Below are 22,056 nucleotides of genomic sequence, written 5' to 3'. Positions count from 1 at the left end.
CCTTTTTCTTACCCTCCTTTTGCTGTACCGGTCTCCCGCGTGCGCACGGTCGCCTATCCTTGTTGTAGTACCTTCTGCCGGTCTCCACACTCCGTTGTTGCCCTGCATCTGACGACATTTACCGCATCTTTCTTTGCCGAGAGGTTTCGAAGCTCTGCTCACTTCTCGTCCAAGAGAGCCGCGCTGGCGCTCACGCAACAGGGTCAGGTCTTGCACGCCTTGATGCAAGGTTCCGACAGCTCTCAGAAATACACACGTGCCGGGACGATGAGCGCATGCGGATCTTGACCTCGACCTCTGTTCACCTCACCTCGAGATGGACCAGCTCGAACGCAAGCTGCTGAAGGATGCAGCGCTGATCCTCACTGGGTTGCCACGCGGATCTGAATTCGGCCTCGATGGGAGGTTGTGGCAGGTCGACCGCTTCTCGGTGCGTCCATCGTCCTTGCCGCTCTCACGCAGCTCAGGCTGACCAGCAACGTGCACACAGGGCGTCAAAATGCTTCCAGCAGGCTTCCATTTCTTCGTCTTCTCCGCCGCACCCGCTTCCGCCTCTGCCGACCCGTCCTCTTCGCAAGGCGTCGCAGCCCGCCACGGCCTCTTGCGCTTCTTCGAGCCGGGCGAGCGCCTCGTGCAGGAGTGGGACAACATGCACGAAGAGCTGAAGCGGACCGCGCCGCCCAAGAAGCGGCGGCGCACCGCGCGCGCCTCGTCGGGCAGCGAGGCAGAAGCGACGCTCGTCTCGGACGACTACCTCAAGCGCCTCGACTCGAGCCTCGCCCCGTACCCGTCCGACGCGCTCGCAGAGCAGTGGCGCGCGCTCGCCGGGTTCGTGACGGAGGAGACGGTCGCGCGCGTCGTCGGGCTCGACGAGCAGCGCTGCGGCGTCGTCGACGCGCTCACGAGCTCGGCCGCAGACGAGGCTGGCATGGCGGCGGGCGCTGGAGCAACGAGTGCCCAGCGCACGTGGGGCAAGGCGCGCGGCGCAGCGGCGGCGGGCGAGGGAGACGTTGATGCGGCCGATCCGCAGCCCGACGTGCGCGAGGTGGTCGAGCTGGACAAGGAAGATGGGGAGGAGGGCGGGCCCGAGCTGCTCGAATTCGTCAGGTTTGATGAGAGGCGCAGCTGGCCGAGGGGTGCGGTCGGGGAGGAGCTGACGCATTGGAGCAAGGACAAAAGCTGGCAGCTGAGTGAGGTCGTGCGGAGCCAGCTGAATGACGGTGCGCCCGATGCCCTCTCTCCTCCCTATACAAGGCTGACATGCATATGCGCGACCAGACCCGAAGGAGCTGCTCGCCGAGTTCCAGCTCGCGTTCGTGCTCTTCTCGCTCGTGCACAACTTCTCGTCCCTCTCGACGTACAAGTCGCTCTTCTCCCTCATCTGCCGGTCCGCCACGCTCGTCTACCCGCCATCGTCCCGCCCAACCGCGACATCACTCCCCTCACCACTGCTGTCGACCACGTCGCTCCCGCTCTTTGCATCGTTCCTCTCGGCCTTTCACGCCCAGGTCAACTTTCTCGACGAGACGTTCTTCTCGGCGCAGCTCCCCTCGCTTGAGCAGCACCTGCTCGACTCTCTCGCCGAGCTGTCGCAAGCACTGTCGGACGCGCTCCCGGCGTGGGAGGCCCTCGGCGCGCAGGACGCGGCCGTCGCAGGCGTCTGGAACGAGGTGATTCGGCGATGGGACGCGCTCGCGGCGCTGACGACGGCCAAGTTTGGGTGGGACCTGGGCGTCGTGCGCGGGAGCCGGGCAAAGTACCTGTCTGCGGGCGGGCGGGCGCAGCGCGCTGCGGACGAGGTCGATCTGGAGGACCTCGAGGAGGGCGAGGATGCGCCGGTCGTGCTAGACGAGGAGGGCCTGGGCGAGTACTATGGGTGATGACTGGAAAATTGCGGCTATTCCCGGGTCGGGCCGCAGCTATCTGTGCCGGCGCAGTGGAACCCGCGCGCTTCGCTGTCCGCCGCTGCCGTCGGCGTCCGCGCACGCCTCGAGAGCGCGCGAGACTCACCGGGAACTCGTTCGATAGAGCGACTCGTGCTGTCCACACCCCTCGAGCCCCTGTACGCGGCGTGAGGACCCCGCCATCTCCGCCGTCGAGTCCGATCGCGCCTTTGCTCGTCCGCGTGCGCTCTCGCCTCGCCTCGCCTCGTCCCCAGAGCTGCGCGCGCGATGAGCTCGAACGCGAGCATCCGCCTCACCGAGCCCGTCGTCTTCCTCGTCGGCGGGCTCGACTACGAGCGCGCGCGCCAGCGCCAGCGACGGGCGGCCGCGCGGGCAGCGGCCGCCGAGACGACGACGGCGACGGCTGCGAGCACGGCGCAGGCGAGCGTAGGCACGCCTGGGCCCTCGCGCCCTGCGTCCCCGGACCGCGCAGCCCGCTCGCGCTCTCGTCCCGGCTCACGCACCGCCTCGCCGGCGCCTGCATCGCGCGGACGCGGCGAGGGCGGCGACCAGCAGCAGCAGCAGCAGGCGCAGCCGTTCATCCCGCCCAACAGCCGCGGGCGCAGCCACAGCCGCACGCGCGCCCCGACGCCGTCCGGCCGCGGCGACAGCATCTCGCGGGGGCGCGAGGGCAGCCTCGTGCGCGAGATGACAGAGGCGCAGCTCGCTCTCCAGGCAGAGATGGACCAGGCTGCGCTCGACGAGCCCCCGCCCGCGCTCCTCCGCGGACTGCTCACCGTCCACCTCAGCAAGCCGACGCGCGTAAAGGAGATCTCGGTCCGCTTCAAGGGCAGCGCCCGCACAGACTGGCCCGAGGGTGCGCTCAACTCGACCGTGTGATGCTAGAGTACCGCTGACGGATGGTCGCACACAGGCATCGGCCCCCGCCGCCTCGATGTCATGGAAGAGACGCCCCTCATCAACGTTACCCACACCTTCTTCTCCGCTGCTACAGCGCCCATGCAGCGCCGAGCGGCCTCGATCGGTCCCGGCACGCGCGAGCACGGCGACGAGGAGCGCGGCCGGTCTTCACGGCGGGCCGCGAGCGTCGTGCCTGGCCGCCAGTTCAGCCAGGGACCCTCATACGCTCGTGATGCGCTCCTGACCCCGCTGTCGATTCCCGCGCATGCTGCCGACGCCTCTCAGGCGCCAGGTCTCTCGCGCATCGCGTCCGAGGAGGATCTGCACAATCAAGGCGTCCCGCCAATCCAGCCAGGCGAGCTCGCGCCTGCCTACGAAGTCGCCGTCCCTACTGCTCCGAATTCGCCTCTGCACGGCCCGATCTCTCACAACAACTCGATCGACCACCTCGACCTCGGCACGCCTTTGCACCACGCCGCGCTCTCCTCGCGCCGCTTCGAGCGCTCTCCCACGCCTTCCCGCTCCCCCCTCGGTACGAATCACCCGATCACCTCGCCTGTCGAGTCGCCCATGGCAAGCCAGCTCTCGCTCCAGCGCACCTCGACGCGCACGAGCCGGCTTTCGCACGACTCGCACGACACCATTTCGTCCCACTCGAGCAATGGGACCGATCGCCCTACGCTCGACCGCCAGATCTCGTCGAGCAACTCGACTGCAGCGTCGTTGTCGTCTGACCCGGATCAGCTCGGCACGGGCTGGAACAGCGCGCCGGTGCCCGGCTCGACGACGTCGAGCTTCGAGCGCGGCCGGCCGCCCGTGCGCGACCCGTCTCGCGGGAGCGCCGGCTCTGGCTCGGCAGGCAGCGCAGGGCACGACCAGCCGGGCAGCCTCGACACGGTCGTCCATGGCGTGGCGGGCATGACTTTCCAGCCGCGTGCGAGCTCTTCGCGTGCGTCCATCTCGCCGTCGCCCATCGGAGCTGGCAGCCTCACCTCCGAGCGACGGCGGCGCGCGTCGTCGGCCTCGTCGAACCAGACGGCGCGGCGGTCGTCGACGGCGGACCGGCCCTCGATCTTGAAGAGCAGCAGCGGTGGGAGCAGCGGGCGGAGCGGGTCGACGAGCGGCGCCGGGCGCAGCGGCTCGTCGAGCGCGGCTGGGCGCAGCGTCTCGCGTGGCGCACGCTTCGCGCTGAGCGGCATCTCGGAAGTCTTCCGGGGCAAGAGTTCGAGCCGCGCGCGGCAGCCCGCGCACGCGGCCGACTCTGACGCCGTTGCGGCTGTACGGGCGGGGTCGCCGAGCCGCCGGCCGGCGAGCCCCGACGGGGTGCGCGCGGCGGGCGGGGCGCGCGTCCGGAGCCAGTCGCGCGGGCGCAAGACGGCGCTCAAGGCGCTGCGCGACGCGCTCATCGTCGGGCACTCGCACCACCACGGCGATGGCGGGTCGGACGAGGACAAGCACGGCGGCGGCAGTGGCGGAAGCGGCGAGGCGCATCACGGCGACGGCTGGAAGGAGTTCAAGGCGGGGACGTACACCTACCCGATCTCGATCACGGTCCCGGCGAGCCTCCCGCCGACGCTCAACTGCGAGTTTGGGCACGTCAGCTACGCGCTCAAGGCAACCGTGCACCGCGCCGGCGCGCTCACGAGCAAGCTGACGGCGTCGACCGAGGTGACGCTCGTCACGACTCCGGGCGAGGAGGACACCGAGGAGAGCGAGTCGATCGTCGTCGAACGCTTCTGGGAGACGCAGGTCAAGTATCACGTGGCGCTCAGTGGCAAGGTGCGCATTCGGCCTGCTTTGGACCGCGTTGTATGCTGACCAGGCTTTTCCGTGCCCGCAGAGCTTCCCCATCGGCGGCCAGATTCCCATCAGCATCCGCTTGCACCCACTCGCTAAGATCAAGTTGTATCGCATCACTGCCCAACTCGAGCAGAAGACGAGCTACTTTGCATCCGGTCCGTCCACTTTGCGTCGAAGAATGGTCCTCCTTTGACTGACCCTCTCGCCGCTTCGCAGCACATTCTGGCCGCAAGCTCACCCGACACGAGACGCCGAAGCGCTTCCAGCTGCTGCGTATCGAGAACAAGGATCCGAAGGAGCCGCTGCTGCCCATCTTGTCGGACGACCCGGACGTGCTGAGCACGCATCCGCTCAAGGACTTCTTCATCAACGCCACGTCCTCCGACGGTGCGTCTTCGACATGCGCGATGACTTAAAAGCGATGCTGATACCTCGCCTCCAACGCAGACTCGACGCCGTCTCTCCTCGACCCGATCGGCCCGTGGTGCATGGATGGCATCTTGCAGTTGCCCGACTGCTCGTCCAAGCTAGCGGTCAGCACGAACCACGAGAAGTCCAACATCTCGATCACCCACACGCTCAAGATCATGATGCGTGTCGAGCGCGGCGACGACGAGTACCTCGACTCGAAGGGCAACCGCAAGGTGCGTCCCTCTTCTGCGTGTCCCATGTGAGCCTGGCTGACCCGTCACCCTGTACAGCTCTGGGACATCGTCGTCGAGGCTGGCGCCGTCATGCTCTCGTGCCGGCTTGCGCAGAACGTCCTTCCCGCCTACACCGACGCCACAGCCTCCGTCTCGGGCCCGTCCGGCTCCGGCTCGAGCAATTCGCGTTCGTCGCGCAACGCCCCACGGTCGACGCACGAGTGCGGCGCGCACGGCCCAGCCCCCTCGTCGCGCCCCTCGAACATCCCGCTCGGACTCGGCGCGGGCTCAACGCACCGCCAGAACGCGGGCACGGCTGCGCCCGTCGCGACGCTCGAGCAGACGCTGCTCCTCGCGAGGCTCATTGCGGGCGAGACGACGCCTGCGGGGGAGACACCGCCCGCGTACGCGGCTGTCGTGGACGGGACGGCGCCGCAGGGCCGTGGACGGACAGAGACGGTCGCAGCTGTCGGCGAGGAAGAGGAGCGCGGGAGGAGCAGCAGCACGAGGAGGGCTCCGAGGGACTAGTCGGGTCGTGAGGCTGTTCGAGGTAGTATTCTATCGGTTGTGTTGTATGGCCTTGATGTTTGCATCTGGTGCCTCGTTCTGCATTCTCCCATGTGATTGCCTGAGACTGCTATAGCAGAGGTTTCACTACTGTCGTCGGAAGAGAGGAACTCTAGTCAAGGTGATGGAAGGCATGGGGCATGTCGATGTCGAGCGGACCCGCGGTCGCGCTCAGTCCAGCGTGTTCCTCCTCCTCCTCCTCCTCGCCGTGAGGAAACGGCGTGTATCCCATCAGTGCCGCCATAGCCTCGTCGCGAGCGTGCGTGCGCCTTTCTTCGTCGTGAAGCGACGAGGAGGAGGACGAGCGCGAATCCGGGCGCGAAGCACGGCGGTCATCAGGGTCGTACGCGTTGACGACCTGCGAAGCCGGCAGATAAGGAGGTGAAGCTAGGGTGACGAGTCACTTTACATACCGGGCGTGACTGCGCGGGCTCTTCCTCGACCGAAAGATGCCAGTCGATGTAGGCGAGCCTCCGCGAAGCGCGCGACGGCTGTAGATGCAGGTTTTCGAGCTCGCCCGCTTGTCCGGCTGAAAGGTGAGCCGAGAGCATGCTAGTTGGGTCTGAGGGGCTCAACATCAGCATCACCCGCGCGGGCAAGCACCACGAAAGGATCGCGCACGACTCCAAAGCTGTTCGACCGGCGACCGAACAGGCGTGTCGGCTGCAGCTCGATGCACTCAGCGTCATCAACACGTGTGCAACGCCGGTGCAACACGCACAAGAGCGACTGCTGCGTCTTTGCGAAGAAAAGCTCGCGTGGCCGTGCGGCCCTGCGTGACCAGAGGGAGCATTCGTTCGATAGGACGGTGCCGATCCTCGAGCGTCGTAACCAGGCACCTGAATGAAGCCCGCATCAGTGCTGATCTGCCGGTACGGATGGAGTCAATGTGAACATACAGGAGGCCATGTCATTTCCCCTGTTGGAAGTCAGGTAGGTCAGCGAGGAAAGCACGGTCAGACAAATACGAAGGTACGTGCCGGTACCGATTTCGCTCCAGAACTGCGCTATGGCCTCAAAGTTGCGAACGAGATTGCGCTCGAATGCAATCTTGCCCATCATGTTGCCGATTTCTGGGGGGAAGAGGCGTGAGATGAGGACAGCGGCGTTGCGCTCAATGTAAACGACGTACCGTGCGCCAGTTCGGCGTGATCACGATACAAATCCTCGGTAGCTGGGGCTTGAAAGATAAGCAAGGGACAGAAAGAGGGACATGCTGAGAACGGACCGCGCAAAAGTCGCCGTGGGTGCAGACGGTGCAGTGCCAACAGTGTGTTGACCTTGTGCAGCTTCCTGTCATTGTGCGCTAGGCTGGTGTTCAGCTGAGTCAGGCGCTCCTCGGCGTGCGTACGCAGATTGCGCATGAACTCGCTCGCTTCGCCAGGTTGCTGGACGCGATGGATGCGAGCGAGTCAGTCCCGAAACGTTGCGAGTAGTGAGAGCAAGCTCACGAGCGCGCTCGGCATCCTCTCGAGCATCGACTTGAGCGTCCTGTCGTAGTAATCGACGACATGGCCGGCACGCGACACCGCCGAAGTGTAGAGTGCCTCGCGCCGGGACAACTCAGCTGCGGCCCCTTCAGGTCAGCAGGTTGCGTCCGCCCTCAGGAGGGCAATGCGGCACACCTTGCGATACCTGCACCCCGTCTTGGTCCGTCCTAGTAAAGGTTTCGCCAACATGCTCCTGCAAGCGCCGCTCAAAGGTCCGGTCGGCATCGATGGTCGGCGGTGGCGGGATAGAGTAGTGACGCGACAAGGGCTGCGCAATCGGCTCGTGTGCTTGTCCGTGCTGGTGATGGTGCGCCATTGCGAGCAGACAAGTGGAGGAAACGAAAGCGGAAGCAAGAGGAACGGGAGAGAGCAGGGCAGGGCGGCGGGATCAGGGCAAGCTAATGAGCGTGACCTTTGCGTGTGTCCCGATGCCCTTCAAAACGGTGAGGGCGTAACTCCAAGTCCTGGCAGACGGCGGCATCGTTCAGGAGGGAGCTTGACCGTACATACGGCATGGAGCCAAGAAGACGAGACCGAACATTGAGCCCCAGAGCGTCGTGTCCATGTCAGACTGGTTGAGGGCGTTCATACGTATGCAGGCGATTTGAGAAAGCGAGCGGATTGCGAGGACGATGACAAGGGAGGGCGAGGCACGACGAAGCGGCGCGCGAGAAACGGCAAAGTCAGACAGCAGATTCGCACAAGAGTGTTCGTCTGTACCCAAGCAGTAACAGAGCGTTCTCAAGCCGAGTTGGGAACACTCCGAAGGCAACCAAGAACGCGGAGAGGACCGCGAAGGTCGATCGACCTCACCTCGCCTCGCCGCGGACGAGCAGCGAGCAGGATGCTCAGCTCGACGCAGTGAGCGCTGCACACGCATCTACGACACCGCCCTTGCTGTCGCTCTCGCTTTGCCGCTGCGCGAAATGTCCCCGCCTCATCAGCATCAGCCGCTGCTTCCTCCTCCGCCGCCGCGCTTTGCGGCCAGGTTCAGCAGCGACGACGCGTCTGCGGACGAGACGGCACGGCAGGGCGAGTGGCCTGACCCGGACCGGCAGGAGGGCAACGCACGCGACCCGGGTGGGGCACCCTGGCAACTCAAGACTGACAGCGAGGAGCACCTGGACAAGCTCGGTGCGTTACGCGGTCCTGCTCCAGGCTGACGACACTCATCCCTCGCGCTTGCAGAGGCGAGATTGCGCCAGCTGCGCGCCGCTGCTCCCGCCCGACTCGCCGATCCCGCTTCTCCCAGCGCCGCTGCTCTCGCCTACCCGGCTGACCTGAGCGATGTCGAGGAGTTCATCGGCGAGTCGGACGATGGCGAGGCAGGAGAGGCTGAAGGAGCCGCCGCCGGAGATTCTGCCGAAGAGGGACGGGCACTGCTGTCCGCTGTCGGGTCACTCGGCGCACAAGTTGCAGACGGAGATCGCATACCCGAACCGCAGGACGACGCCGAAGATGCAGTGCACGCTGTGGCGGACGAAGAAGCTGCCCTCGACGCTTCCGTCCCTCCGCTCCACCGCATCACCTTCGGCGACACGGTGCGCATCTCGGGCGGTATGCGCTCGTCTTCCCGTCCGCACCGCCATCGACACGCCGAGGGCCGTGCTGCTACGGAGCGCACGGCGCTGCTCGCCTCGCTTCCACGCAACGCTGCCGCCCCGTCCAACCTGCTCGTCGCTGCTGTCACTCCTTCGAACGTGTCCTCCCGCTCGACCTCGCCCGCCGCATCTGGCTCACGACGCCCGTCGATACAGTCTCACCCTTCGTCGTACATTAGCCAGTCGTCCTTCGCGCATCTGCACGCTGCGTCGTATCCCTACTCGTACTCGACCTCGCCTGCGTCATACGGCGCCTCGCGCTCATCTTCGCCCTGTTCCTCCATCTACGCCCCGCTGCAGCCGCCCTCGAAGCACTGCCCGAACCCGCTCTGGGTCCGCACGACCGCACAGCGTGGCCTGCGCCGCTCGCGCTCGGCCGCAAGCATGTCGTTCCAAGACTTTCTCCGCGCGGGACGAGCCGCTGCGGGCGAGGACGCCCTCGCGCCCTTCTCGGACGACGAGGACAGCGACGACGATGCCGGCGACGGGCAGGGCGAGCTCGACCGGCGGCTCGAGTACCACGACCTCGTCGAGCAGCAGCGGCTCAAGCGCGCGAGGTGGGAGGCGCGCAGGGCCCAGGCGCGCAAGGAGGCGCTCGCGTCACTACGCAGGAGCCGATCTCGCGAGAACGCGGATGCTGCGTTGCGGGACGTAGAGGGAGGAACGGGCGGCTTCTGGGACAAGCTGGCGGGCCTGCTCGCGCTCGGAACGGTCGCCGTCGGGCCGGCGCGTCCATCTTCCCTTGGCGCTCCGGGCGGGGTCGGTGGTACGAGTGGCTCGAGCCCGTCGAGGCGGGGCCGAGCGCCGACACGAGGCGGCGGCGTTGGCGGGAGGAGGGCGCCGGGAGCGGGAGCTTCGCCTGCACGCTCTTCGCCGCTCGCGCGACCCGACCCCGCGCTCTCGCTCCCGTCGCACCTCGCGAATCTCTCGGACGGCGATGGAGGCGGCGACGAAGGGGACGAGAGCGACGATGTGGCCGGTGCGCCGCTCGAGCGCCGCGCGCGCAGCTCCGCCGGCTCGTCGGCCTCTTCGTCGCTGCACTCGTCGCTCTGCCCTGCCGCTCGCGTCGTCGTCAAGACCGAAGCGGATGTGCGCTTTGGCCCTGCGCCGAGGCGGTACCTGCGGCTCGACTGGCTGCGGTTCAAGCTCGCGCAACTCGTGGCGAGGGCGAAGCGGGCGTTCGCGACGGCCCTGGTCGGACTGCAGCAGTCGCGGAGAGGCCCGGTGCTAGAGTCTGGGTACGAGGAAGTGTAGCACTGTGCGCTGTAGATAGGCCTCGTGGAGTTGTTGCTTGTACAGGAGAAGCGGATCACGCGCAAGTTGGCATGGCGGTCACTAGCAGTTGCTCGTGCCGGGGCGGACCCGGTGTACGAGTGCAAGCTACGTCTAGCGGTGTACCCCGCAGCCCCTGCAGCCCTGTTCAGGCGAGAGTGCGCAGTGATGTCTCTCGACTTCGTCATTCTCGGTCGGCGTCTGCGGGCTGCTCCTCCCGCTCAGACGACACCGCGCCCTCGCCCACCCAAGTGCGCAGACCCGCCCAGACCCGCTCAGACTACTCCAGACTGACCCTTGAACCCCTCCAGCACATCCCGTAAGTCTCTCCGCGCTCTGGGAACGTCCCCGAGCCAACCACCCTCGTCCCCGCCCCGCCGAGCGTCCCGCGCCCGCTGCACACCGCGTGCGGCGTCGCGACTGCCCTCGTAGGGTGGAGACAGAGTCCACGGTGGCTCGGAGGAACTCACACGCCTCCCGCTGCTGTCGTCGCGGCGCGAGAAAAGATCGCTTATCATCACCGTCCTCCCCTCGTCATCGCCCTCTCCTGCTCTCCCTGCCTGTCATGGACCGCGTGCACTTGCAGATCTTCGCACACAATGGCCACCGCCCAGCAGAAGTTCGACTACTACATCTCGCAGGTTGACAAGGAGGTGAGCCGTCCTCCACCGTCGTCCCGGTCACGCAACCTCGGAGTACTGACCCCACGTTCGTGCCCCTTGTACAGCTCTCGAAGTACCCTGTGCGCTTGCTGGCCTTACGTTACCGTTGCCCACCTCCGCCGCACCACTGACACGAATGCTTTCCACACAGTCCCTCAACCACTTCGAGGCGCAGACTGGTGTCCCCAAGGCTTACGCCACGCTCGGTGCCGCTGCTGTCTTCACCACCCTCGTCTTCTTCAACATCGCCGCCGGCTTCCTCACCAACCTCCTCGGCTGGGGCCTCCCAGCCTACTTCTCGCTGCGCGCGCTCGAGTCGCCCGGCCACGACGACGACGTCCAGTGGCTCACGTACTGGATCGTGTACGGCGGCTTCACCTTCGCCGAGACGTTCGCCAAGGTCATCGTCGCGTGGTACGTCTCTCTACGTGTCAAAAGCGTCTCAGACGCATTAAGAGACTGACTCGCGTCCGCTCCTCTTGCGCCCAGGTTCCCCTACTACTACGTGGCAAAGACGCTTTTCATCCTGTACCTCGTCCTCCCCTCGACCCGCGGCGCCGTCGTTGTCTACGACAAGGTCTTCAAGCCCCTCTTCGCGCAGCGCAAGGTCGCCCCGACGTCGACCACCACGTCGACGACGACCCCCGCTCCCGCTTCGCAGTAAGCGCTCCCACGTCCGCGAGCGGGCAGTGCAGCGGTGAGCGCAGAGGTGGAGAAGCGGGTCGACGAACACGGACACATGCATGAACCCTCGCCACGCGGCCCCTCCTCCGCTTGCTCGCTCTTCCTCGTCAGACTGTCCACTACTATCTCTCTACTCCTTCCACCCTGTTTCCATACCCCCGCCTCGCCCCGCACTCTTCCCTCTTCACCCTACCACCTCTCTACCACCTCTTGGTCCGTCGTATCCTCCTTGCCTCTCTCCCCTTCATCCCCACCTCCAAGTTACCCCTATCCGCCTCTTGCCTTCTCTGCCTCTTCTGACTCTCTCCCGCTCCGTTCCTGAACCTGAATCTCGAGCAGTGCACTTCTGTTCCATTCCCGCCGAGCGCGCTGGACGAGTTCACGCTTCTTTTGCTCGCCGGGCTGCCATGTTCGCTTGTCTCTGCTTGCCTCGTTCTTTCTTGCCGTTGTCTCCTCATACAAGTCTACTCGGGTCCGAAAAGGGTCTCCACAACTACCACAGGTTTTGCAGGAGGTCGCTCAAGGCGCTCACTTCGGCATCTTCAGCGACCGAAGCCTCGACTTGCCAGCGACAGCCTCGTGGTACAGTATCGCCGTGATCGTGCGCTCGCTATGATTTCCAGCTGCGTGTCTCTATTGCGAAACATGGGTCCGTCTACTCTTCCGGCATGGTCCCCTCGACGACGCTCTCGCCGTCTTCCGAGAAGACGACGTTCTTCTCGCTTTTGCGCGCGTCGGCGATGTACTTGGTATGCGACCCTGGGGAGAGCAAGGTAGTTGGAGTGCGAGTCGGACTCTGGCGAGTGGGCCGGAGAGGGGAACGCACCATATGCGAGGAGTTTGCCCGTCGCGGCGCTGTGCAGCTCTACCCGGGTGAACGCCAGCGTCTTGCCTGCGAGGACCACCTCGTCAGTGTGCTTTTGACGATTGCGTCGCCTATCCGTTCGAAGAAGGCTTGTGCCGCCCGCTTGCGATCAAGGGAAGCAGGACGCGCTCGCGCAGACGCACCCAGGTTGATCACCTCGCTCTGTAGCCGCACCGTCTCGCCGAGCTTGGCGCCTCGCACGAAGCTGCGAGCCAGGGCAGTGCGTGAGCATACCATCTCAGGGCAATCAACGGACGTCAGGGCCGACGCAGCGCGGCGTTCGCGTTCTGCTAGACCCAGGGCCCTCGCACCGGTCTGTGAGAGGTACAGCCCACGCACGTTTGACTCATGTCGGTGCTCACGCCCGTCATGTACAGCCCCTTGGACGCGAGCGCGAGGGAACCGCCCGTGTCGACGAGAGAGGCGATCAAGCCGCCGTGCAGACCCTGCGTTTTGAGGCAGCTGGACTCGTCAGTCGACGGCTCCAGAGAGCAGCGGTTTAAATCGACCCACGCCAAGCCGATTGACTGTACGACACGGAGCGACGAGAACCAGCCGCGGCAGATGGAAGTGAAGTTCAGCTGTGCCTCGACACAATCCCGAAGATGAGGACCCGCACCTTGGTGCTTCTTGACCTCCATCTCGGCCCACACTTTGCCTGGCTTTGCATCCTTGACGACGAGCTGTGTCGCGCCCGTCGAGCAACCACCCCCACATCAGTCCGGGGCCGTCTCTGCGCGATCCACGGAGTGCAGAAAGGAGTGCAGGGACGCACATGCCCAAACGAGTTGAAGTCGTGCCCTTGCTGGCGGTGGAAGGAGGCCCAGACGGACTGGACGAAGCGTTTCGAGGCGCTGAAGAGCGGCGAGGAGATGAGGAGGGCAGACCAGCGAGGGAGGCGAGGATTGGCCGAGTCGCAAGTCAGTCGAAGTCAGGATGGTAGTCAGAGAGAGCGCAGTCTCACGACATCGCGAAAGGAGAGACGAGAGGAAGAAGCGGATGCGAGAAAGCGACTGCGAGAGCAATAGTAAGTAGTGAGCCTCGTCATGTGCAGTCAAGCCGTGCCCAGCCGCTCTGAGACAATGAGAGAACAAAAGAGAGGGAAGGGAGAGAGTTGCGATTGCTTCAGACATCTTGGTAAGGGGAAATGCGCGGAAGCTAATGTCACACGAGGGGAAGGAGCGAAGGGGGCGAACACAACTGACGAACGAGCCCCGAGCCGGTCTATACATCGTACAATGGCGCATCACGCCACACCGCCAGCGAGAGAGAGAAGGCCGCCGGGGTATCTATGCGGGGTGGCGGCGCGGCGGCGAATCTCCCTCCATCATCCTCCTCACTCCTGAACCTTCGGAAGCGCACGCGCTCGAGCTGAGCGCTTTTGGTGACGATGCGTACCGTCTACTCCTGCGAGAGAACGACGCCGACCTTGGCGGGGCGGAGGAGGCGCTCCTTGATCATGTCTGAAGAGGTGGCAAGATGGAGGTTTGGCGAGGCGCAAAGGATTTGCGGCGCGGGGGAAGATCACAGGACAAGCTCCAATCAGCGTATGTTCTGCAGCAACCGAGGAGGAACGGGAGCGCACAGCCAATCTCCTGGCACTCGAGAACCGACCCAGGCTCCTTGCCCGGCACGGGGGCCTGGTAGAGCGCCTCGTGGCGGTTCGGGTCGAACGGCTCGCCCGTCGGGTCAAACGCGACGACGCCGTGGCGCTCGAGGACCTTTTCGATGCCGCGCTTGAGGAGCTTGACGCCCTCGTACAGGCCGGTGAGGTCGGCGTTGGCGGCCTCGGTGACGCGCTCGGCCGGGATCGACTTGAGTGCGAGGTGGAGGACATCGATCTCGGAGATGAGGTCTTTTGCGAACGACTGGAGCGCAAAGTCCTTGGCCTGCTGCTTCTCGACGACGGAGCGCTTCTGGAGGTTCTCAAAGTCGGCGAGCGTGCGCAGGCGGGCGTCCTGTGGGCGGATCGAGCGAGTCAGTACGACCCTCCAGCACACTGCACGCCCCACCAGACAAGCGAGCGGGGCTGACCTTGAACTCTGCGACGAGCTTCTTCTGCTCCTCGAGGGCCTTGTGGAGCTCGTCGGTGGCCTTGGTGGCGTCGGCTGCGGGCTGGGCGCCCTGCGCTGCAGATGCGTCTGCGGCTGCCTGGGGCTCCTGGGTTTCGGGAGTGGCGGCGGGCTGTGCCGAGTAGGCGCGGCGAGCGGCGAGGAAAGCTTGCGGCGGTGCACGCGCGGCGGCGAGTGCGGGCTGCGGTGCGCGGAGGGACGCGCGGAGGCTGGCGGTGGCGGAGCGGAGCATGGCTGAGCTTCGGCTTTGGGCAGAAAAGGGCGAGCGAATGCAGTACGAGCGAGCCGAGCAAGTCGCAAGTCGGGCGAGGGGCGCGCGGGAACAGCGCCTCCCCCGAACTGCCGGCGCCTCTGAGTGTCTGTCTCTACTCGCTCGTACTGTACTGGCCTCGCCCTCAGGCAGCAACTCGGCGCACAATGTAGGCAGCTCTGGCAGACACGCGCAGCCGCACGCTTATCACTCGCTCCCGCTGCAGGCCTCCGCCGGCGCACACGCCCAACCCGGCAAAGGCGCGCTCCCCACCTCCCCCCGCCAGCGTCGCCCTCGCGCCGCACCTCGCAGACCGCACAGACTCGCTCCACCGCAGGTGCTCCGACCTCGAGCAGTACCAGATCCCGCAGCTCGCCCAGTGCCAGGGCCCGCTCGCCTTCCACAACGAGCTCGCCGCGGGTGTTCGCGCCGAACTCGCCGCCTGCAAGCGCGACGTCGAGGTGCGCCACTCTGCCCGCGCACCGCCTGCCTGAGGTGGGTGGAACTGATAGAAAGTGCTCCCGGGCCAACAGGAGCTCAAGCTCGACGTCGACGACCTCGAGCGCGCCCGAGACCGCGCCGCAGCTGCTCACCACGTCCAGGCCATCGTCGCTCGCATCGACCAGTGCGTCCCTCCGTGTGTGCCAGCGGGCTTGCAGAAGCACTTCTGAACAGATTCGATCATGCGCAGCTGCACCAAGCTCTACCGTCAGGCCGTCGTCGCCTCGAAGCGCCAGATCAACGCGTATGGTCACCTCGCAGCGCGCGATGAGCTTTTGAGCTCGTCTCAGGGGCCGGCAGGGGACGGCGCATCTGGACGAGGGTCGCCGAGCCCGTATGGAGCTCCGAGAGGAGGGACGCAGAATCAGTCGTGCGTTCACGCTCTCCGCAACATCGTGCACAAGTTGGTCGTGGCTGACCCCTCGAATCACCCTCTGTCGCACAGTGCCGATGATGCGCTCATGTCGGTGACTTCGGATGTGACCGAAGGGCTGCGACGAACCCTCCAGCTCATGCAGCAAGAGGTCGACCGCTCGCTCGTCTCGAATGAGCTGCTCGGTTCGAACCGGTCCCGTCTCATGCCGACCTGCACAGCTCGCTCACCAGTCTCATCCATGCAGAGTCGCAAACACAGACGATGGAAATGACCTCGACGCAGTACTCGACCCTCTCCTCCCTCCTCCACACCTCCCGCGCGCTCATCACCTCTCTCGAGCGCTCCAACATCCTCGACCGCCTCGTCCTCTTTGGCGCCTTTGCCTTCTTCGTCGCCGTCTGCGCCCACATTTTCAAGAAGCGCGTCCTCGACCGCGGCGTGCGCGTCGCGAGCGCCTTCACCCACCTCGGCTCGCGCGCAGTCGGCGTCGTCCGCGGCGGCGGATCGGCGCACGACGCGACCGACGCCGTCGCGGGCGAGGTACGCGGCGAGCTTGCGCGCGTCGTCGGCGCGGCGAGTGCCGCGGCGGGGATCGCACGGCAGGCGGTTGAGAAGCTCCGTGCGAGGGCGTTTTCGCCTGCCGAGGGAGACGAGCAGGACGAGGTCACGGTGCCTGGCGAGGGCTTTGTGCCGCCTCCTGTTGACGAGGAGAGGCGTGTCGCACAGCCCATTCAGCCGAGCGAGGAAGCGTCGGATGTTAGGGCGGAGGACGAGCTGCCCGCGCAGGAGGAACCGGCGGTCGAGCCGGTGGAGGACGAGGACGTCTTCTACGACGCGCCTTTGCCTGGCGATACCGTCCAGGAGCCTGAGACAGCCACCTCGGCTCCCCAGCCTACCGACGAGCCCGCACCCTCCCCTCCTCCCGCTCCGCCCGCCGAACCCGCCGACACCCCGTCCGAGCCGCGCGCGCAGCTCCCGCTCGACGAAGTGCCTGCGCCCGAGGACGGCCAGGGCCTCTTCGAGGTCGGCGACGCCGACTTGAAGCGCGACGAGGCGCAGGCAATGCCGCTCGATGCGCCCGCGCGCGAAGCGGAGCACGTCTTGCTCAGGGGTGAGCACCCGCCTGAGCCGACGAGGGACGCGGAGGCCGACGTCGAGTTTGAGCGGGGACCACGGGGGCCTCGTGAGCCGGTCGAGGGGGTGCACGTCGACGAGGAGGAGGGGGAGGAGAAGGTGTTCGAGCCGCTGGACCGTCTGCGTCCTACGCGACCCGACCTCGACGAGCAGCTCGATGCGCAGCGAGTAGTCGCGGACAATGCTGTGCCTCCTGCGCCAGCTTCACCTGTGGAGGAGGAGGCGGAATCGGCTGACGTCCGGGCGGAGGAGCTTCCGCTGCCGCCCGCCGCGGAAGAGCCGCTCGTACCCGATCACGAGCTCGACCTCGCCGGCGAGTCGACGACGGCGCCTTCGCCTACTTCCCACCCCGGTCCTCCTGCCGACGAGGCCGTCGAGGGCGAGTCGACCGCCCGCCTCCCGCTCGACGACCCTGCGCTCGAGCCCGACACGCCCGCGGGGCTCGTCGCGCGCGCCGATGAGGAGGCGCGCGTGGGCGAGACGCACGGCGGCGGACCGGGCGGGACGAGGGTGCTCGAGGGGGAGGAGCTCGAGGCGCTTGCGCACGACGGCGCAGAGGGCGCTAAGCGGCTCGAAGTCGACTTCGAGCGGGAGGTCTCGCTCGTGCCCGAGGAGGAGGAGGAGGAGGGGCACGAGGTGGAAGGTAGCCCGCCCGCCGAGCCGCTCGAGAACCCGCACGCGCGCGAGCACGAGCGTGAGCACGACGAGGCGCAGCTCCTCGACGACATGTTCGAGGCGCAGTTCGGGCACGGCGGCGCTGTCGGCGGCTTCGTTGCGAACGAGACGGCGGTCGCATACGACGAGCCGGCGGACGCATACGACGAGCCGGCGGACGCATACGACGAGCCGGCGGACGCGACTAACCCCGCGACTCCCAGTGTCGAAGAGCCCACGGCGGCGACGACGCTTGAACCGACGCCGATCGAGACCGACTCGGCCTCTGCTACGCCCGAACCGCCCGTCTCGGCCGCGCCCGAGGTTGAGGATGCTGTCGCCAGCGAGGTCGACGAGGAGTTGTACGAGGGGCAAGAGGCGGAGGCGGTGCAGGATCAGGAGGTCGAGGCGCCGGCGCCGGCTCCTCCTGCGGAGGCAGAAGCTGCGCCGGAACCGACCGCTCCTAGCGCACCTGCGGATCCTGCAGAGGACGGCGAGGAGGAGCGGGCATGGTTCGACGAGGAGCAGGCTCACCTCGAGCAGGACGATGACGAGCATGACGAGCTCGCGGCGGACCGCCACGAGTCGTCCGATAATTCCCGAGCGGAGTTCAACGACCGGGAGGAGTCGCTCGAAGACGAGCGCGACGAGGAGGACGAGGAGGACGACGGCGACCGCCCCGACCTTTCCCATCACCGCTCCGAGCACCACGAGGCCGTATCAGCGTTTTCCGAGGAGGCTGGAGATGCCGAGGAGCCGAGCGCCAGTCCCTCGCAAGAACCGCCCAGCGATAACGACATTGTGCATGGCGAGGATACCGAGCGCATCGAGCAGGCCCCAGAACCTTCCGACGAGTCGCCCCTCGAGCATGTGCCGCAGCCAGACGAGGCAACGGACCACTCGCAGAGCGAGCACACTCGCGCCGAGGCTCAGCACGCAGCCGAGGCGGGCGACATTGCCGTCGAGCCGGACTTCGAGCCCGAGGAACCCTCGGTGGTCGACGGGGCTGAGCACGCTTCGGCATACGAGCCCGAGCCCTACTCTACCCCGAGTGACGACGAGTACGTCCTGCCCGACCTGGATGACGAGGTCGCCAACTCGGACGTTGTCTACCCGGACGCATCGGTCGAGGAGGACTACGGCGACGCCGAGGCCGACGACTTGCCAGACGTTCATAACGCCGCTCATGAGGAGGAGCCGCCCGTCTTTGCGTCGGCAGCGGACGAGTCGGTCGAGGATCGCGTTGGCGAGGACCGGGTCCCGGCGTCAGGACATGCCGCCGACGAAATGCTGCACCACGTCGAGGAGGTTCTGGACGACCACGCATACGACCCTTCGCTCGAGGACGAGTCCTTCGAGGCGTACTCGCCGGAACAGCAGCAAGAATATGGATTTGTCGAGGAGGAGCGTGCGGAGCGGGACGAGGCGGACTCGACGCCGCGGGACGAGCTGTAGAGGCGGAGTGGCGACGATGCAGGTGGGACACACTCTTTCTTCAGACTCTTGGTGCTCATGCTTTGCTTCTGAGTCTCGCTGCTGGGCTTCGCCTTTGTTTTGCGCGCACGTGCTTCGAATGGCTTGCTCCACCTTGCTTATCGGGCCGGCTCTTCCAATCGCGTCACCCTCTCGCGCTCCCACCTCTTGACTCCCACCACCATGCACTCGCTCAAGACGCTCCACGACTCGCGCCGCACGCGCACGCTGCCGCAGACGCGCCTGCATGCCTACGCTCTCTCGTCGCGCAACACACCCTCCTTCCCCTTCGCCGCCTCGGCTCTCTCGTCAGCCGGGTCCATCACGGGGCGCCTGCGCGCAGCGGACGCGTCTTCGGGTCCCGGGAAGAGGATGGCGGGCCCGCAGCCGTCGGCGCGTCGCTGGGAATCGCAGACGATCGTTGTTGTCGGCGACAAGGTGAACGGCGGCCAGGACACACCGCCGACTACGACCATCCTTCGAGCACGCACACCTTCAACGGGGCGCTCAGCACCTCACCAAGTACCGGCAGCGACATCACGGCCACCAGAAGCTGCGTCGCCGCAGGATGAGCAAGCAACGCGGCCAGCCGTTCCGCTCCGACCGCGTCGTGACTCCGGTGAGCCGCCTCCTCTGGCAGGACGACGAAGATCACCTGGGCTGACAATGAATGATTTGCAGAAGCGAGCTCTGTCGATTTCGAGCTCGTGCCATCATATGAGGATTCCGCCACAGCTGTCGAGCCGACTTCACCGTCCTCGCCTCGCACGCATCAGGCGGAAGAGGATGGTTGGGAGGTTCTATCGGTCAGCAGCAACGTTCCCAGTGATGTGTAGCGTCCGGCCCGCCCCTCGCCCTGATGTTTCGCCTCCATGTTCTTCTCTCACTTCCGTTTGTCCAAGCACTGGCATTATCAGCCTCGCCCTTCTTCCCCGGTCTTTGCGGCCTGTCAGAGCTGTACGTAATCTGAGCAACACGATGGCTACCCGTTGGTCACCATCCGACTCGGGACAATCGGCTTCTTGCACCTGGGAACCAAGCGTGCAAGGTGAGGAAGGCAGGGTTCGCCGTCCGCGCGTGTGCCAAAGCTGTTCGCTGCGCCAGCAAGCCACTCTGTTCTCTCAAGTGCTGCCTTGGCAGCGTCGTCGACGCGTTCACCCAGTGCTGAGGCGACGGTCGCCGGCAGCAACGACGAGCTGGGCGAAGTGTGAGCGAGAGCGCAGACTTCAGAGGCCCCGGACTGTCGCTTGCTGACGTCGAACCCTTCTAAATAGGTCTGTCACTACGAAGGAGCGTGGTCAGGCCCGGCATAGCGAGTCGAGGACCGAATGAGGAGGACAAGGGAGGGCAGCCAGCACTTTTGCCTCGAACACATCCGCGCCCCTCGCTCGAGCTGCTTCTTCTGCGCCCCCTGAGCTAGCTTGAGTCTGTACGAGTCTGTCGAGCCTCGTCTGCGAGTCGCTCGAACCGTTGGTCGCCCGCTGCTTCTGCTCAAAGAACCTCATCAGTCGGTACGTCGACCTTACTACTGAGGGCTTGCAAAGGCGAGCGAGCCACCTGACACGCCTGATATTCAGCCACAAAGTCAGCAAGACCCGCTCGCCATGCCCGTCCCACTCCTCCCGCTCGAGCTCATCCGCCTCATCGCCGAGTACGTCGTCGACGACCTCGACGAGCACGCCGGCCGCGCAGAGTGCTTCCGCCTCGCTCGCGTCTGCAAGGCGTGGGGCGCGCTGGTCCAGCCGCTCGCGTGGCGCACGCTCACGATCGACCCGGGGATCGACATGCGTCCGCTCGACTACGTCCTCGAGCATCCCGAAGTCCTGCGAATCGTCGAGGTTGTCGATGCTTACTGCCTGCGTCTGTCGGCGAACGATCAGGTCACCTTTGGCGAAATCAGCGAATCCCAGGCCGCCAGGCTCGTTACCCTGCTGAGGTCGTGCACCAGCCTCACGGACCTTAAGCTCGCGCCCTGCGCGGCGCCGTACCGCTTGCTTGCCGCGACGTCCGTTCTCCCGCTCGCATGGTCGCTCAAGACCCTCACCATCACCTTCGATGTCGACACGCTGCATTGCGACTTTCTCGTATCTAGCCTCGCCCGCTTTGCCGGCTTGCGCACGCTCCACTTCTTCATCGAGTGCGACGAAATCCGCGAGGTTGTGATCGATCCTTCCACGATCACGCCCACCATCCCGCTACGCGAGCTCAAGGTCAGCTTGAGGGGTTCCGCCGATCTCGAGCGTCTTCGCTTCAGTCTCACCTCCCGCATCGACCCGCTCACTTTGGCCCACTGCGCTCTAATCGACTTTTGGGGCAGCTCAGTACTATTCAATTGGCTCGTCAAGTGCGAAAACTTGTGCATCCTCGAGATCGCCGCGCTCGACGAAGAGGTTATGGACGACCTACTCGAAGACGTGTGCAGGCTCCTCCCGAGCCTGGTCTCGCTCTTGAGCCTGGACCTCTTTCCTGTCAATATGTCACCGCGCAACCCCTCTTCATCATGGCAGTCAGAGCGGCCGTGGACGCTGCTTCTCGACGCGCTCGCCGCGATGTCAGCGCCCCTGGTCTGCAGAGTCGGCGGACTGTTCTTCCAGGCTTCGAGCGCCGCCTATCCAATTCATTGCGATCCCGTCGCCACGCACGCTGATTTGCTAGGTCGAGCCGTCATGCTCATGGCCTTCGCGTGGTCGGACGACGAGGCCGACGACTGGTTCGCGGACCTGGAGGCCGAGTGCTGTGGCGTGCTGGTCCTGCTTTCTTACATCCCTGACGAAGGCGAGCATGGACGCAAGCGGTGGTACAGGGTGTCAATCTTGGTACGCACGCCTCCGCCCTCTTTCGGAAGACTCGCTGGCTGACTCGAGTGCGGCAACAGGCTGACGACGCCGACGACGACTAGCTCTTTCATCTCTCCGCACGACCGCGCGCAATTAGCGACTACTTTACGAGCTGTACAATGAGCAAACCGGCACATCTCGATTCCTTCACTTCTGGACATTCCTTTGCCCCGCCTGCAATGCTGCTCTGTTTGACCCAGACGAATCTGCTTTGAAAGACGCTGTCAGGCGAAGGAGTTTTGAGAATGGCCAGAAAAGCGGAGACCAAAGCCCGGCAAGTCGTTGCGCAGAACGAAGTGGGGAGGCGGGTCGGCTTCCGCGCACCTCGTCGAGTCCCGCTGTGGACCTGCCGGTGCAGAGCGCCCAGCAG

The 22,056-nt window shown here is 65.6% G+C and overlaps 10 protein-coding genes across 10 annotated transcripts; 7 read left to right on the top strand and 3 right to left on the bottom strand.

Annotated features, from left to right (window-relative positions):
* Positions 1-316: 316 nt before the first annotated feature.
* On the top strand, positions 317-1,880 carry JCM10292_000540 (AAR2 splicing factor family protein; the record flags this gene model as incomplete). The annotated part of the gene is made up of 3 exons (XM_076649443.1): positions 317-430; positions 491-1,220; positions 1,279-1,880. 3 exons carry the CDS (start codon positions 317-319, stop codon positions 1,878-1,880), a joined length of 1,446 nt encoding a protein of 481 aa, XP_076505034.1.
* Positions 1,881-2,171: 291 nt separating this feature from the next.
* On the top strand, positions 2,172-5,776 carry JCM10292_000539 (arrestin family protein; the record flags this gene model as incomplete). Its single annotated transcript, XM_076649442.1, has 6 exons — positions 2,172-2,760; positions 2,818-4,583; positions 4,645-4,759; positions 4,821-4,991; positions 5,052-5,248; positions 5,306-5,776. 6 exons carry the CDS (start codon positions 2,172-2,174, stop codon positions 5,774-5,776), a joined length of 3,309 nt encoding a protein of 1,102 aa, XP_076505033.1.
* A 151-nt stretch (positions 5,777-5,927) lies between these two features.
* JCM10292_000538 (uncharacterized protein) lies at positions 5,928-7,621 on the bottom strand (the record flags this gene model as incomplete). Its single annotated transcript, XM_076649441.1, has 7 exons — positions 5,928-6,173; positions 6,229-6,344; positions 6,784-6,888; positions 6,948-6,989; positions 7,167-7,203; positions 7,267-7,382; positions 7,441-7,621. The coding sequence occupies 7 exons, from the start codon at positions 7,619-7,621 to the stop codon at positions 5,928-5,930; spliced, it is 843 nt and encodes a 280-aa protein (XP_076505032.1).
* A 610-nt stretch (positions 7,622-8,231) lies between these two features.
* JCM10292_000537 (uncharacterized protein) lies at positions 8,232-10,160 on the top strand (the record flags this gene model as incomplete). Its single annotated transcript, XM_076649440.1, has 2 exons — positions 8,232-8,439; positions 8,494-10,160. 2 exons carry the CDS (start codon positions 8,232-8,234, stop codon positions 10,158-10,160), a joined length of 1,875 nt encoding a protein of 624 aa, XP_076505031.1.
* Positions 10,161-10,777: 617 nt separating this feature from the next.
* On the top strand, positions 10,778-11,504 carry JCM10292_000536 (HVA22/TB2/DP1 family protein; the record flags this gene model as incomplete). Its single annotated transcript, XM_076649439.1, has 4 exons — positions 10,778-10,831; positions 10,906-10,920; positions 10,992-11,254; positions 11,330-11,504. 4 exons carry the CDS (start codon positions 10,778-10,780, stop codon positions 11,502-11,504), a joined length of 507 nt encoding a protein of 168 aa, XP_076505030.1.
* A 675-nt stretch (positions 11,505-12,179) lies between these two features.
* On the bottom strand, positions 12,180-13,358 carry JCM10292_000535 (PaaI family thioesterase; the record flags this gene model as incomplete). The annotated part of the gene is made up of 8 exons (XM_076649438.1): positions 12,180-12,283; positions 12,351-12,416; positions 12,533-12,594; positions 12,729-12,835; positions 12,903-12,916; positions 13,009-13,072; positions 13,165-13,243; positions 13,354-13,358. The coding sequence occupies 8 exons, from the start codon at positions 13,356-13,358 to the stop codon at positions 12,180-12,182; spliced, it is 501 nt and encodes a 166-aa protein (XP_076505029.1).
* A 432-nt stretch (positions 13,359-13,790) lies between these two features.
* MGE1 (mitochondrial nucleotide exchange factor MGE1) lies at positions 13,791-14,693 on the bottom strand (the record flags this gene model as incomplete). The annotated part of the gene is made up of 3 exons (XM_076649437.1): positions 13,791-13,852; positions 13,975-14,347; positions 14,424-14,693. The coding sequence occupies 3 exons, from the start codon at positions 14,691-14,693 to the stop codon at positions 13,791-13,793; spliced, it is 705 nt and encodes a 234-aa protein (XP_076505028.1).
* A 37-nt stretch (positions 14,694-14,730) lies between these two features.
* Positions 14,731-18,831, top strand: JCM10292_000533 (uncharacterized protein; the record flags this gene model as incomplete). The annotated part of the gene is made up of 6 exons (XM_076649436.1): positions 14,731-14,735; positions 14,938-15,172; positions 15,245-15,336; positions 15,403-15,582; positions 15,658-15,770; positions 15,833-18,831. 6 exons carry the CDS (start codon positions 14,731-14,733, stop codon positions 18,829-18,831), a joined length of 3,624 nt encoding a protein of 1,207 aa, XP_076505027.1.
* A 201-nt stretch (positions 18,832-19,032) lies between these two features.
* JCM10292_000532 (uncharacterized protein) lies at positions 19,033-19,513 on the top strand (the record flags this gene model as incomplete). The annotated part of the gene is made up of 2 exons (XM_076649435.1): positions 19,033-19,287; positions 19,361-19,513. 2 exons carry the CDS (start codon positions 19,033-19,035, stop codon positions 19,511-19,513), a joined length of 408 nt encoding a protein of 135 aa, XP_076505026.1.
* A 940-nt stretch (positions 19,514-20,453) lies between these two features.
* Positions 20,454-21,748, top strand: JCM10292_000531 (uncharacterized protein; the record flags this gene model as incomplete). Its single annotated transcript, XM_076649434.1, has 2 exons — positions 20,454-21,665; positions 21,725-21,748. 2 exons carry the CDS (start codon positions 20,454-20,456, stop codon positions 21,746-21,748), a joined length of 1,236 nt encoding a protein of 411 aa, XP_076505025.1.
* Between the last annotated feature and the right edge of the window lie 308 nt (positions 21,749-22,056).

This window comes from Rhodotorula paludigena (genome assembly GCF_050403205.1).
Source record: "Rhodotorula paludigena JCM10292 DNA, Rt_paludigena_JCM10292v1_ctg24, whole genome shotgun sequence".
NCBI lineage: Eukaryota > Fungi > Basidiomycota > Microbotryomycetes > Sporidiobolales > Sporidiobolaceae > Rhodotorula > Rhodotorula paludigena.
This window is presented reverse-complemented; position numbering and strand designations above follow the sequence as displayed.